General features: G+C 44.2%; 1 protein-coding gene across 1 annotated transcript in view; it reads right to left on the minus strand.

Moving 5' to 3' along the window:
• LOC120548930 (signal-induced proliferation-associated 1-like protein 1) overlaps positions 1-14,495 on the minus strand; it is a 37,688-nt gene that overhangs the window by 15,540 nt on the left and 7,653 nt on the right. Inside the window, exons 2-5 of the mRNA XM_039785435.1 lie at positions 2,587-4,299; positions 2,334-2,464; positions 983-1,171; positions 631-805 (exon numbers count right to left, since the gene is read on the minus strand). Coding sequence (XP_039641369.1) covers positions 631-805; positions 983-1,171; positions 2,334-2,464; positions 2,587-4,072 — 1,981 coding nt within the window. The 5' untranslated portion in view covers positions 4,073-4,299. The remainder of the gene's footprint in view (positions 1-630; positions 806-982; positions 1,172-2,333; positions 2,465-2,586; positions 4,300-14,495) is intronic.

Here is a 14,495-nt window from a genome sequence, read left to right on the forward strand (position 1 = left end):
GTGGTTTCTGTGCAAGATAGGATGCAATTTAACCGTAGCCAAAACATTGAGACAACAGTGAACTGTGGATCAATGTCCGCCTGGGTAACTGTTAAAACCAATGCTCATTTAATTGTTTTGCTCAAGTGTAAGTGGATCCCTTTCCCTTTCTGTTTAACATTACAGTTTCCAGACCAAGGGGCAGTGTCTAAATGTTTAAATAATTAGACTATAATTCAATGGTACTTTGTGGACTACAAGGCCATAAACAGGAAATGATAAACTTTGTCATTCAATCACCAAATCTAAGTTAGTTTGAGTCAATCCAGATTCCCTAAAGACTGATGGAATTATCCATGTGCACTCATTCGCACACATTTGACCAAAAGCAATATTAAGGAGCAAGGTACAAGCACTATAAAGTATGGTGCAATATGAAACTAAAGTGAAACTAACGGTAGTAATAAAAAGTAGAGGTCATGGGCTAGGCAGCAAAAGACACATTTTATCTACAATCTTACGCAACCAGGCATCTCAACTACAACAATTGGTGACTTTAAAGATGCATCACAACATAGGTCACTAATGAATAAAAGCACAAGCTCCATGTGTGTATGTGTTTAATCTAGAGGTGTGTTTTGGAGTTGTTACTTTTAGTGTCCAGCTGGGCTCTGTACTTGGTGAAGCCCTTGAGGCAAACCTTCTCCCCCAACAGTTGGAGGAACTCTTCCAGGGCAGGACCGGCTATCTCGTTGTTGTACATCTCCTCCTCGGTGCTCTGGCCCGCTCGGCAGTACATCACCCCCACCTTCACTTGAAAACTCAGCTAGGGGACAGCAAAGAAGCACAATCTTTCTTTAACAGTTCATATCATGAAAGAGTACAATAGGAACTCACAAAACACAAATTCCCGTTCTGTACAAAATCAAGGGAGCATTTATACATAGCCAGAAAAGGTTCTGATTCTGTAAAAATAACACTTGCTCATGCTTTATCCTCCTACCCCTTGTTCATCCAGTTTCATCAGCTGCTCAGTGACTTTGGGTGTGTTGAGGGCCAGTCTGAGGCAGGACATATCCAGCTCAGGGAGAAGGTACTCCAGTACCTCCTTGATAGGCAGCCCCCGGGTGGTGCCATGCTTAGAGGTGGAAGGCACTGCATCCTCCAGGATAGAACCTCGAAGAGTGGTCAGCTGTATGGAGGGAGACAGGGGAAAAAAGAGATTACAGAGAGTTAGAGAAGAGAAAGAATGCATCTCAGGAATCTTGAGTGTGTTTTGAACAGTCTCTCTCTTGGAGATGGAACATACTGATAGCAAAACATGCCTGCTCAAAGATCAAGAAAAAAAAAAAGAAACCAGTTGCTGCAGTCAAGTAATACCATCCCCTTACTGTACCTTAAAGAAGGTGACATGAAACAACAAGACAATTATGACTCACAGGCGTTGCGTAAATAGAAAGTTGAACTGAGAAAGAAGAGGTGGGAGGGCTTGCCTAAGCATTCTGTGTACACAAAGTCTGCTTTGTGCTGGGCTCTGGGAGTGAACTCAATCTCGGCTATCATAAGCAGCTGGAACGGACCGAGACTTTCTCTCCTACGAGTTTGAGGCTGTGCAGGGCCTGTGTTTACAATGGACCTGTGTTCCCCATGTTAGGAAGGTAGGATAGGGGGCGTGGGTCCTGTGGTACTTCAGTCTAATGTGTGTGGGTTTAATCGCATGCACCTGTCCTACTCCAGTCTACAACAAACAGCCCCAGGCAGGTGCCTTTAGCCTCTGTCTGGGAATGTAAGTCCATATAATGAATCCCATAACCCCAAATGTAAAAGCCAAAATCCCCAAACCAAACACAGAACACTGGCAGCCAACTTGTAACTAAATATGACAATCTATTTTTACTGAAACACTCTCCACACAGTGGTTTGAGCTTGTTGGGCACTGACAGGCCTTGGAGGATGGAAGATGAGTGCACTTTCTCAAGTTTTTTCACACATTGCTGATATTGGGAGACAGCTAAATAGCCCCAGGGCTGGTTGCATAATAAGAAACAAGGACTGAGACTGGTAACCTCAAGCTGGTCTTGAGTATGTATGGTATGTATTGTAGGCATATTAGTATTTTAACTACACACAATTGTAGAAGGTGTACTATAAAATGGATATAGATCCAAGCAAGCATCAAACAAAATGATTTTCCCACAGCCAACCAAACTTTCCCGAATCTGTGAGTGCAAAAATATTAATGGGCTGTATCGTTAAATGCTGTGGGCAGATTCACTCCACAGCAGGAAGGATTGATGTGATGTGGTGCTGAGGTTGAGGTTGGGGTTTAGGAAGGATAGGAGGCTATGGCTCACCTCACTGGTTCTGAAGATGAGACGGTAGTTATACTGCTGGCCGTGCTCCTTGTCCTCCTCCAGCTTCTCCCTGCGCAGGCTCACTGCCACTGGACCCAGCGACTCGTCCATCCCAAAATAGTTCCAGTGCTCTGAGGTGGAGGAAGCAGCAGAGAAACAATAAAAAATTGGGGAATATCAAACTTTACTGCTTTAAACAACACATATTCATATGCTAATGAGTACATAATGAAAGCAGATAAATGAATCTTACCCCTAAGGTAGAAGAACTTCCTATAGTAGTAGGCTCCCAGGTCCACATGCTCCACAATGTATTGTTTGCCTTTTCCGCTGAGCGTGCTGGGGCCTTCCTTTGGTCCCTCAAGCACTGCTACCCCAGCATTTGTGCAGTGCGTGCTCACAGATGTTTCGTACAAGTTTCCTTCCCCACTCAGGGTACCTGAGCCACTATTACCTGCTCCACCACCCACAAGCCCATGATACCCTGCCCCCCCTACTCCCAGTCTGCGCCTCCCATTGCCATCAGCACCTATCTCGTTGCGGAAGCAGGGGCAACTTAGCAGCATTTCATTGCTCTGTTCATCCCCTGCCTCCAGACCAGGACTGTCCCTAGAACTGAGCTCTTCCTGGCTGCCACTCGGGGAGCTGTAAGGCAGGCTGTGTGTGGACGAGAGGGTGGAGGTAGCCGAGGCTACAGCAGCAGCAGATGCCCCTGTGGTGGTGTTTTTCCTCTTGCCGGCAATCTGCCGCAACTGAGTAACTTCGTTGAGGTCAAACAGCATGCTTTGAACATCGTAGTGGGCAAAGCCTTTCTGACACACCCAGGGCTTGAAAGGGGGGCCCGTGTCCTCTGTCCGGCTGTCCTCTACGTCAGACCCCGTTCTGGGGGAGTCCGACTCACCCCGCACGTTCCGAAGTTTGCGGAATATAGACTCACCCCCTGTCTCAGATTTAGTTCGTCTCTTTGGGGGCTTATCTCTGGCTTTAGGAGGCTGGCTGTCTACGACATCCTCCTGAAGATCAAGGCTGGCCTGCTTGGGCCCAACATTCAGCATGTCCTCCAGTTTCTCTGGAGCAGGGCTACGCTGGTCAACTTTGTCCCCTTGATAGCCCCTAAGCATTTCAAAGAAGCTCTCTCCAGATGCACCATGCTGATCTATTGAGGAGGTGCTACCGTATTCGCGATGAAGAGGGGACCATTTGGCTCCCAATGCTGGACCCCAGTCCTCTCCACTGTCTCCACTGCCTTCCATCTCACTGATAGTCATGTCACTGTTGCTCCGCTGACGGATGCGTCTTTGTCGTGGGTTTCTATGTGCAGGGCCTCTATAGTCACCTGGGGCTAGGTATCGAGTGTCAGGGCTGTAGTTGTTGGCCTGGGCCTGGGTTCGATTCTTCAAAGTATTGTGAATGTTACGCAGCATTGACGAGTCTTGAGGGCTCATTACAGAGCCTAATTTAATGTGACTTTTTCCAGCAGAGGGCACACCAGAGTTCTCAGGCTCTGTAGCTGAGTGCCACATAACCCCTGCAATGTCTTTCCTTGGGGGCCAGTCAGCCACCCGAGCCCGGACACCCATTTTAGGCACTCCTGTACTCACAGTGGCATGGACATTGTCTGTGCGGGTTGGCACAGCCCCTCCATTGACCATACGGAGGTGGCGGGTGTAAAACTCATCAGTGGCGGGGATGGAACCCCCAACGGTGCGCTCCATGGGTGGTTGCTTCAGGCTGGTCATGACACCAGTGCAAAAGGCTAAAGGCACTTAGTAGGGAGACATGGTTGCCTTTGGGATGTGATGCTGCTCCCTGACTTCATGAGCAGTGTGGTCGTCTGGATCAACAAGTGAAGAGGCAGAAAAAGTGAAGGGGCAAGCCCACCTCTTCGGCAATCAAGCCTGCATACTGCTTCCTCAACTGTGTCGCCACTGCCACTTGGCATTAATCTTACTCCAAACAAAGAATCCTGAAAAGAAAAGAAAAAAGTACATATAGTAAGAAAAGTGATTTAGAACAACGTGATTAATTATTGTTCATTTATTGTCATCAATGTAAAATGAGCAATTAATCGTGATTTAGATTTTAGGTCATATCAGACATTTCATAAACATCTGTTTCTTGGCTCACACCACTTTCCCTCACTTATCTATGACTGAAAGTAAAAGATCCAAAGTTGGGAAGCAGGTCTTAAATTAATAAGTTGTTGAGATAAGATCCTTAGTATTGGAAAACCAGATGACTTTACACCTGATTGGCTGTGATCAGTGCCCTGAATATATCGCCTCGACAGGATGGGGAAAAGCACAATGGTAATTACATTGTCACTTTCAAATCAAATCTTAAGTTAGGCAGGCAAATATCAATTTTTTTTCACTACTTAATAACAGCGTGGTTTTAGGGCATCTAGTAAAAGAACTCTAGTATCTGCCTTCATACAACAGGGCATCTTTTCATGCAACCTTTCATATGAAAATATCTTAGAACATTTTTACAAATATGCAAATGAATCCTGTAGAAAGTGAGAGAGATACAGAATTTACAAACCTGTCTGCAGAACAGAATGTGGATGTTTTTTGTTCTTCGGTAGGCTTTTTAAAAGCCAATGAAAAGTCACTGATATGTTCCATTTCAGATAAGGGTGTGGCAGATGGCAGAGATAATAACAATGTAACAAGCCTTTCAGTAACGGTAATTTTGTTACTCTATTTAAAAAAATAATGTGTTAAGAGTACTAGTTACTGCCAAAACTAAAGGAGTTACTGTTCCCAACACTGCATATAAGTGAGAGAAATATCATCTCATCCCTCATCCACTGATTCATGGCTTGTGACTTATTATTACATTACATGTCATTTAGCTGACGCTTTTATCCAAAGCGACTTACAATTGCTACATATGTCAGAGGTCGCTCGCCTCTGGAGCAACTACGGGTTAAGTGTCTTGCTCAGGGACACATTGGTTGATGTATCGCAGCGGGAATCGAACCTGGGTCTACCACACCAAAGGCATGTGTCATATCCACTGCGCCATCACCACCCTTATGTGAGGTCTCTTTGCGTGCCCCTTTAGTAGCCAACATTGTAATGCAGAATTGCAGTTTTCTCAGTCAAATATCCCAAGTTGCACATCACAAAGCTAAAGGGGCCCTTTCAAAGTCATGTGAGAGGTGGGTGATGATCCTCTGCCTGACAAATCGGGCCAATTTGGCAGATGAGACACTGGGAGAGATTAAGGCTACGCTCTCAGTCAGCCCTGTCTGGCTGTGGCTGGGATCACATTAGCCACTAGCAACCAGTGCACTGTGACAGGTCTGCAGCACCACCACCTTGCACCACTGCATCCTAACATGAGGGCCAACTTTATTCTAAGTAAGACACATACTTATCAGAAAGAAGACATTTACATTCAAAAGTGATCAAAGAGGTAGGTCTATAACAGGAGTGCACAATACCATGTGACCAACAGCATTACCACAGTAGCACAGTCAAATGAGGGATGGGTCAAATGTTCCCTAGACAATGCAGTTTGTTTGATAATAAACATTAATTTACAAGTCAGGAAAAAAAAAACTGCAAGTGTAAAATCTCAAGGCTGTGGAGATGATTCAGTTTTCAAAGTGCCAGAGTCAAAGCATCCCCAGTCAGCCTTTCTTCAAAACATAGAATGGTGTTTTCTGACAAAAAAAAAACTCTAAATCTGTGACTATTATGCAGCAGAGACTCTTTCTGTTGGATCAATATCAAGCAAATGCATGCAGCATAAAAGACTAACAGGCATAATTCCTGTTCTGGTCCAAAAGTGTGTTGAACTGCCAGTAAAATAATGCTTCTAAATGTCAACTATTTTGAACCACAAACATAAGGCAATAATGAACAGGGTCCTTAAGCAAGTAATTCATTATGAAGGGTTTCACATAGAGCCTAACAGTCTGATAATAAGCCGATCAAAGCAAAGATCAAATCATCATCAAATGAAATGGACGGGGCAATTTTCAAATTCAAACCCAGGATGTAACAGCTTCATGGTTACATTATATGAAATCTTCAGCCAGAAGAAATTCAAATTAGATGAAAGAAAAATATTTACACGGTTATCTTTCATCTGTCACATAATGAACGTTCCCAACTATACACTCCGCTAATGAATGGGCACCAATTCTTTGGGGGCATGGGAGTAGAGTAAGTGTCTACAGCAGATTAATAAAACCTCATTAATGAATAATAATAATTAAATAAAAAAACTCATTCATGTCCTACTAACTACTTTCTTTGACATGAATAAGACTGAAAATAGACGGGGAATGTACGCTAAACTGCAGGTCCAGTCCCAGAGTGTTGGGCCTTATTCCTTCATGCTGCAGAGCATCCACAGGGACAGACCGAAGAAGAAAAGCAACACACACGAAACAGGCACGCACACACACACACACACACACACACACACACACACACACACACACACACACACACACACACACACACACACACACACACACACACACACACACACACACACACACACGTCCCAGAAAACAGGCAGCTAATCTCCTTGCTAACAGACACGCAGACAGAGATGACTGGCTTCATGTTCTTGTCAGATAAAAAGGAAGGAGTGTGGCACAGAGACAGAAGAAGTGGGCCTTGTGTTTGTGTGACTGACAGACAGGCTAAAAGAACGAGAGACAGTCAGAAACCCAACAAAATAATGCAGTCTCCTTCCAACGCATCCTGCTATCTCCTATCCACCCTGTGCAGAAATAAACAGATGTTTTTTTTCACAGCTCTCTAGGACATGCCCAAACAGCTTGAGCCTGTTGACTAAATGAGGTTAACTTCCTGTAATTGGGGCTCTGACCTCCCAGCTGGTCCGTCAGGCTCGTTGAGAGATGAGCAAAGTGGTTGTACAGATGCAGACTACGGGCTGGTGATGTCACGGCACACCTTTGAGGTGCTACAATTTGTTGTTAAGGTTGTAGTGTCGAGTCTAGACACAGAGGGCTGTGCTCTGATCTGAATAACATGGCCCTATAAAAACTCAGCCTGTATGTGTTACAGGTGATTCAGATAGTGGGCCTTCCACACACACGGAATTAAAAGGTGGGTGACAGACAGCAGCCTGTCAGCAGAACTGTACTGTGATGAATCACAAAATATAAACCTAGGGTCTGAGTCTTTCAAATCTGACTCACAAAAATCAGAGCTACTAAAGCAAAGACCTGAGTCATCATCAAGACACAGCGTGGGGTGCTAGACACTCTCAAAGTCTCCTGGAGGGGGATCCCTGTTGCTGAGCTGGCTTGGCTAGCTGGTGTCCCCGAGAGAAAGGACAGCATGCTGGAGTTGAAAGACTCTTCGTCCTTGGTCTCCAAACAGAGAGGGAATGAAGTTCCCCTGTGGACTGGGCAAGTGTTTCCAAAGCTGAGACAAAGAAGCCAAAGGATTGCCCTACAAGCTTGTAATTACTGCGTGCTTGAATGGGGCTAAGGGGCTGTTTGGCTGACACCATTGGCTTTCAAACAGGCACCCTACCATTTAGCCCATTGGTTCACCCTGTCCCCTAATCTTCTCCTGCTCTAAGAGCTGACTGGGCTGTTGGGCAGCAGGCACAAAGGTCCCTCTGTCCTGGGCAAGACTGGGGCCCCATTCCAACATAGTGAAGTCTTTGAAAATTGCCTGGCACGGGAACCTCACTGTGGCTGTGTATAGGAGGCCTGCCAGGAAAACCAAATGAATGAGATGCAAGGGAAACTGGAGAAATAGAGATGAAGCAAACACTGAACTAGAATTTGGAAACAAGGGAAGCATCAAAGAAAGATACATTCGTGATGGACTGGTAGGCAGAGGAAGGGCTCACCTGGCCAAGAAAATAGCAAGAAGGCTTACAACAAAAAGCAGAAAGTTTTCTGTGTTGTGTTACAATATGTGAGTATGACTCACTGCCGCAACACATTCCAACTGACAGATGACTGAGATTTGGGGAAGCACTATGGGAAAAACCTGAAGAAAGCTACAGACTGGAGCCCAACTGCAGTTCAACTCTGAGCAAGCTTTCCCACAAGGTTGTGCACCAGTCACACAGAGAATTTAAACTTGAAAAGTGAAAATCTGCCGTAATAATAATAATAATAAATCCACTGACTCCTACACAACATTTTTCCTGTCAAGGAGGGAGTTTTGAGTAATGAGGGGTTAACTGAGGTTTCTACACATCCAGTGTAGCCTAACCACAGCAGCCTATAGGTACAACAGATGAACAAGGTTTTTTAAACTCTTTTTCTGTCTGCTCCCCACTGTATCTGCATCTGCATCTGGCTGAAAACCAAGCACAAACCATCTGATTGAGCAAACCCGAGAACCTGACACCCCGCTGGCAAACAAACGATACTAGCATCATCCAACTGCGAGCCGACATCCTGGAATTCCACCAATTTCAGTGGAGGAAGTGATGAACGTCTGTGTGGGTGGGGGGAGGGGGCCGGGGGAGAAGTAGGGCATGTTTGGGCAAATTCTTAGAGAGAAGTGCAACACTGACTGTCACAGTGATAGTCAGTTAAAAAACACTTTTAAGTCTGCCATCACTTTACAACTGCAGTCTTCTATCTTTGCAGCCAAGATATACTGAACTTGATCTATGAGATACCAGCTAAGATGAAGTGGAAAGCCACAATAAAATGACAACTGAACCGACGAATTGTTCAACCGACCACACATGCAATGCAAACACCGCGTGTAGTTGGAGCACTTCAAAAACCGGTGGCAGTGTATCGACATTCATCACCACCATTGTTTTGTGATGTGGTGCTGCTCTGCCCCATATCTGGGCCCCTCGCTATCACTGCAGCACAGTTCAGTGAGTAATGGGCATAGCTAACCACTGGCAAAGTGAATTTCACTCACAGCCTTACACAAGAAGACAGCTCTGGAGGAGCGCCAGGATATATCACATTGAGAGGAAGGACCGAGGACACCCTGCTGGAGATTATCTCCAGCAGGGTGTCCTCGATCCTTCCATTCTTCTTCAGAAAGTACTCCACCAGGGTATCACATTTTAGGTGGGAGAGACAGCAGGATAAATAGACACTTGAAACACTTGACATAGTTTATAGTTAGAAACCGTAAACCCAGTCCGATTTCCAATGTCTTTATCTGGATGGGCCAGGAGTTTGACAATGAAAGCCTTTGTCCAACTCCTAGAGGGCCATAAACCTATAAAAAAAAGCTAATTGCACAGCTAACAGCTGGTCTGCTTGTACAGAGTAAAGAAGGAACAATACTTCTTATCTAATCTATTAACTGCCCTGTCAAGTTGTATTCAATTGATTTAAAAGTATTTCTGTTGATGTACATGTACATCAACAGAAACTGTATGGTCCTTAAATACATGAATCTCCAGAGACTGAGCCAGAGTTGGTTTAGTTTAGTTCCTCATATTTGGTTTTATAGATGACTTGTCTTTATTGAGGAGGTTCAGATTTAAGCTTGTCAGCTTTTAAAAGCTGTGCATTATAAAGAGCAATGGGGGAGGAAGCAGTGTGCTGCTGCCTGAAGAGGAATGTAAAAAATTCTAATGAGGCGGCTGCAGCAGTTGGGAGCTGAGGTTTAAAAAAGTGGAAGTCTGCTCTAGGCTGCACTTTCCCTCACCCTGCCCTCTCTGCCTGCCTCAAACCCCAGGACTCCATTAGAGAGACAGTGAGTTCCTGATGCACATGGACAGGTACACGCAGAGACAAAGGCTCTCACACACACATGCCTGACAAAGCAAAACTCTGAAAATTAAACACCAAATTCTACAGGAAGTACAAGAACCCAAACCAGACGATTTGATAACAAGAACAAACAGACGATCCAAACTGCTTTTCATTCCTGCAAACATCAAAGACAGCACTTTCCTGTCACCTGCCAGCTCATAGAGATGCTATTTCTGCAATACCTGTCTCAAACTATGATTACATTTTCTTGGAAATCACGTTTGAAATGCAAGTTATGGTCTCTGTGTAGCCATCAGGGCTGCCCAGAACAAAAGGATCTGCTCAATCTGTCTCCCTAATCTCTCTTGATATGAATGAACGATAAAATGTACAGAGCACGCAATTAAACATGGTGGCCAAGTTTACCTCTACAGCAGTGTTTCAGGCATGGTTGTACGCCAAATTGAACCCAGCAGGCAGTGTTGCAGGTGGGAAGCCAGTAAGGGATTATATTCTTGTTGCCTAGTGACAGTAGATACAGACCGTGATTTGTAGCCCTCTCAACCATGAACTTTGTTCTTCTAAATCATCAACATGACATCATGACTTTGCGTAAAACATACACGCCCACTTTCTTAAGCCAAGTGGCGTGTTGTCTGTACGCGAGAAAGCGACGGTTGAGTTTGTGTCCACCCTGAGCAACCTCCCTACGCGGATTTTCGCCCTTTCATACTACTCGTTACGGCGTAAATTCACACGCAATCACAAGGTAATGTACGTCAATGGAGGCCAAACGGCGTTGATAAACACGCTAAAAAGCAAGCATGAGTCTTGATAACACGCCAAAAATGGCATACGAATTGGCTTGTCATACATACGCCACTTCATGAGATCAGTCTGAAATCGTAAGGCGATGAAGAAATAAATCATATGCTACAAAGTGACATCCCTGTATCAGCACTGTCTGCCATATCTTTTCTCTATTGTAAACTTTTCCGTACCCACATTTAATGAACTGCCAGCATTGGCCAAGATTACAGCTATGTCGCGTTAGCATGTAGCTACTTAATAGTTAGCAGTATGCTAACGTTAGAGTGTAGTGGAACGAAGCAGCACTGTCTACCGTCAATAATCGCAGATAAACTGTTGAAATCGTTTATCTCATTATTTGAAGTTAACATGAAAATCCAACATTATAACATTGTAGATATGACAGAAAACACGGAAAAGCATAATATGTGACCTTTAACAAATAATATATATTTTAATATATTCTGGTTCTTCTAGAGTTTAGTAGTAAAGTAGTAGTGTGTAGTGGTAGTAAGTGTGTGTGTGTGTGTGTGTGTGTGTGTGTGTGTGTGTGTGTGTGTGTGTGTGTGTGTGTGTGTGTGTCAAAAAGTTGTTACAGACACAGGATATATGTGTTAAACACCTGTTGATTATTAGCAGGTGGGCCATTGGTCAGCAATGTGGGTTTTGTGTGTTTAAAGCTTTAGTGCGTAACTTTGATATTAACGAACGTCCGTTACATTCAAGCCATTGCCAAATGAGTTGCTACAAAGCTAATTAAGACTACCAGCTCCACACAACTCTCTCTGTGTTCCTCAGTATGGCTATATTCAGAAGATTGTGTTGTCCTTCCGGTGACTTTCCCGTGCAGAAGCTCTAGTGAAGATAATTACCTCTTCTGAAGAGTCCATCCTGTTTTTTTAATCCTCCGTGTCCTCCTTGCATACTAGCAACTGCATGGAGTAGGGGGTTGGGGTGGGGGCGCATGCGCGATCACGGAAGGCTTGTATCATGTGGACTATGGGCGGAGCAAGGGGGTGGCTTCTGGGGCTCCAGCCCCGAATGTTTTCTCGAAAGCCCCGAATCTTTTAGGTTTTTAAATTATAACTTCCACTTTGTGTCATTTCCCCTCAGTCTCTCAGACTGGACCGGCAAATTAATGGAGAAAAAGTTCTATTACTGGGGAAATATTGTCATTCATTCTGTGAACTCTATTAAAAATAGGTTTCAAGATTAGTAATGCTGTTTACGCCAAATTCATACCCTATGTTATGTAACTTAAAAATAGTAACATCAAACAAGTTTTGCCTCTTTTTAAGGTGGCAGAAGTGAAAATGAGTAATCCTCAACATTTGTTTTATTGTGGTTTCAGAATAATGGAGACAGTTGGAGAATAATCAAATACTAAATAGGATGTAGGCTCCACAGGATGATTCTTTTCCTTGGCAACTATCATGTTTTTTCCCATATGATGTACAGATTTTTTAGGCATTCTATTATCCAAGGGGGTAAGCTTCACTTCAGAACTCGAACCTCCTATGGCGCCATTTTGATGCTACAAAGGTATCACCTCCCGTTAGCATTCCACTGACTAGCATTCATTTTGACGTCACTTGACAGCGAATAACTTTACATCTGAAGCGTTTAACCTGAACCGGACCTCCCTAGGTTTGGGCTGAGCCCTGAAGGTTTACAACGTCTGGCTCCGCCCCTGATGTGGACACACCCACAGTGTTGTTGTCATTACTTAGAATTCCTCATGGGGGCGACAGAAACTACACACTATAGGCTTAAGTGGCACTAGACTGATGGAGCACCATGAAGATGATTGTAGTAGACCTTTCTGTGAGTGTTGGCATTGTGTGAAAAGCTGATAAGTAAAGCCCAAATTTCACCCTGTCAACTGCCACTCCGACAAGACTCTCAACTGCAGGTGCTTGATGCGCACACTCACATTGTAATCATTGGCATTTGGCTATTGCTACTGTGTATAACCATCCAAAACCTGGAAAGCCCCCTCACATTATATTTTAAGTAATTATTTGCACAAACATATTATTTATACTATCAATTTGCTGCTTTATTGAAAAAAGAAAAAGCTGCTGCCAAGGTACACATATTATTATCAAGGGGCAGAGCGTTGTGGATTAAATACAAATAAACTTCCCACAAGCTATTTTTAGCTTTTGTTTATGTTCATCTCAGGTGATATATTAATCTGAATTTGGCTTGCTACTGTGTTACTGAATACAGAATAATCAGTGGCCTCGGCCACCCAGGGTTTCAACACATCAGGAAAACCTGCCTGCTGAGGTTCACTGAAAAGACAAAACATACTTTAATATCAGATATGATAACCAACATAGGAGCTTTAAAAAACATCTTCAGAAATGTAATATGACAACTCCACCTCAATTCCTGCCCCGCGCAGGAAACGTACTGGCAACTGTTCCCACACAGGCACTCTGCCAAATAGCACACCACTTCCTCCAGGTGAAAAAGATCTGTGATTTATATGGGAATGTTTCAGTGTGAGCTTTGGATTTCAACACTAACCCAAAGCTCTTAAAAAAAAAAAGTCTCCTTCACCTACTGTTTCTACTGACAGCTCCTATAAGAGGCTGTAAGGTGACTTGGAAGTCATGCATTTGATTTTAACAAGTGTACATGTTAATTGCTAGAATGCTATTATATTGGAATATTTCCACTTGTTACATTGTAGTACAAATTCAGTTATTATGTGTGTTTGACAAAATGTTGCATTGCTGAACTGAGCAAGCAGGCCACTTGGATTAAACCCAATACAATGGGAGCATTTCCCAGCAGGGTGCCTTGTTAAACAGGGCAGTGTGGGCTGGGGCGGAGAGGTGTTTATAGATGTACTGTGTTTTCTCTATTTGCCCAACAAAAGGTTAATATGCCCCTCCTAATATCTGAAAAGCAGAGAACCTATGTGTTACAAAACAAATACTCCCAGCTCAGCGTGGGGCTGGCACACGCCTCTGAATGTGTGCTCAAGTGTGTGTGTTGGGATGAAGCAATTTCCATCAGTTGTGGATTAAAATAAAAGGGATGCTGGAATAGCAGCAGTATAATTAACAGTGTTGATGCAGGGAGAAGGGCTGAGTGAATACTTTGCATTTGCCGTCTATAATTCAGCCTCTCCACGTGCCAGGAGACGGGGAAGGGGGCTCAGCCAGGGGGCTCGTCAAACACTTCCCAAGCCTGCTATTACTTCATTCTCTGATCACAGGCACTCACGAGCAAAACATATCAAGAGTAAGCCTGCAGTGCTGCTCACACATCTAATGACAGTACTATCTAGCAGGTTCAGAATCATTATGACTGCTCCACTGGATCGATGTCACATCACCACCTGCGGCAGCAGAGATGTGGAGCTGTAGGAACGTGTGAACAGGGATACATTGAGTGGGTCAATCAAAATGTCGATTAGATCATGGTATTTTGATTGTGCAAAATGTTGGTGCCCGGAAATGTGATGTTGCATGCACCGCTGGCTGCTCAAGTCTAGGGGAATCCAGTGGACACGCACACGCTGGGCTCAGGCCAATACAGCCATTTATTCCTGTGGCCCATGGCTACTACAAACAATGGGGGGGAATGGAGGCAGTCAATATTCCTGACAATCCTAATGCGTAGAGACAACAAGCATACATGTGCTCAGA

This window comes from Perca fluviatilis, chromosome 20 (assembly GCF_010015445.1).
Source record: "Perca fluviatilis chromosome 20, GENO_Pfluv_1.0, whole genome shotgun sequence".
Lineage (NCBI taxonomy): Eukaryota > Metazoa > Chordata > Actinopteri > Perciformes > Percidae > Perca > Perca fluviatilis.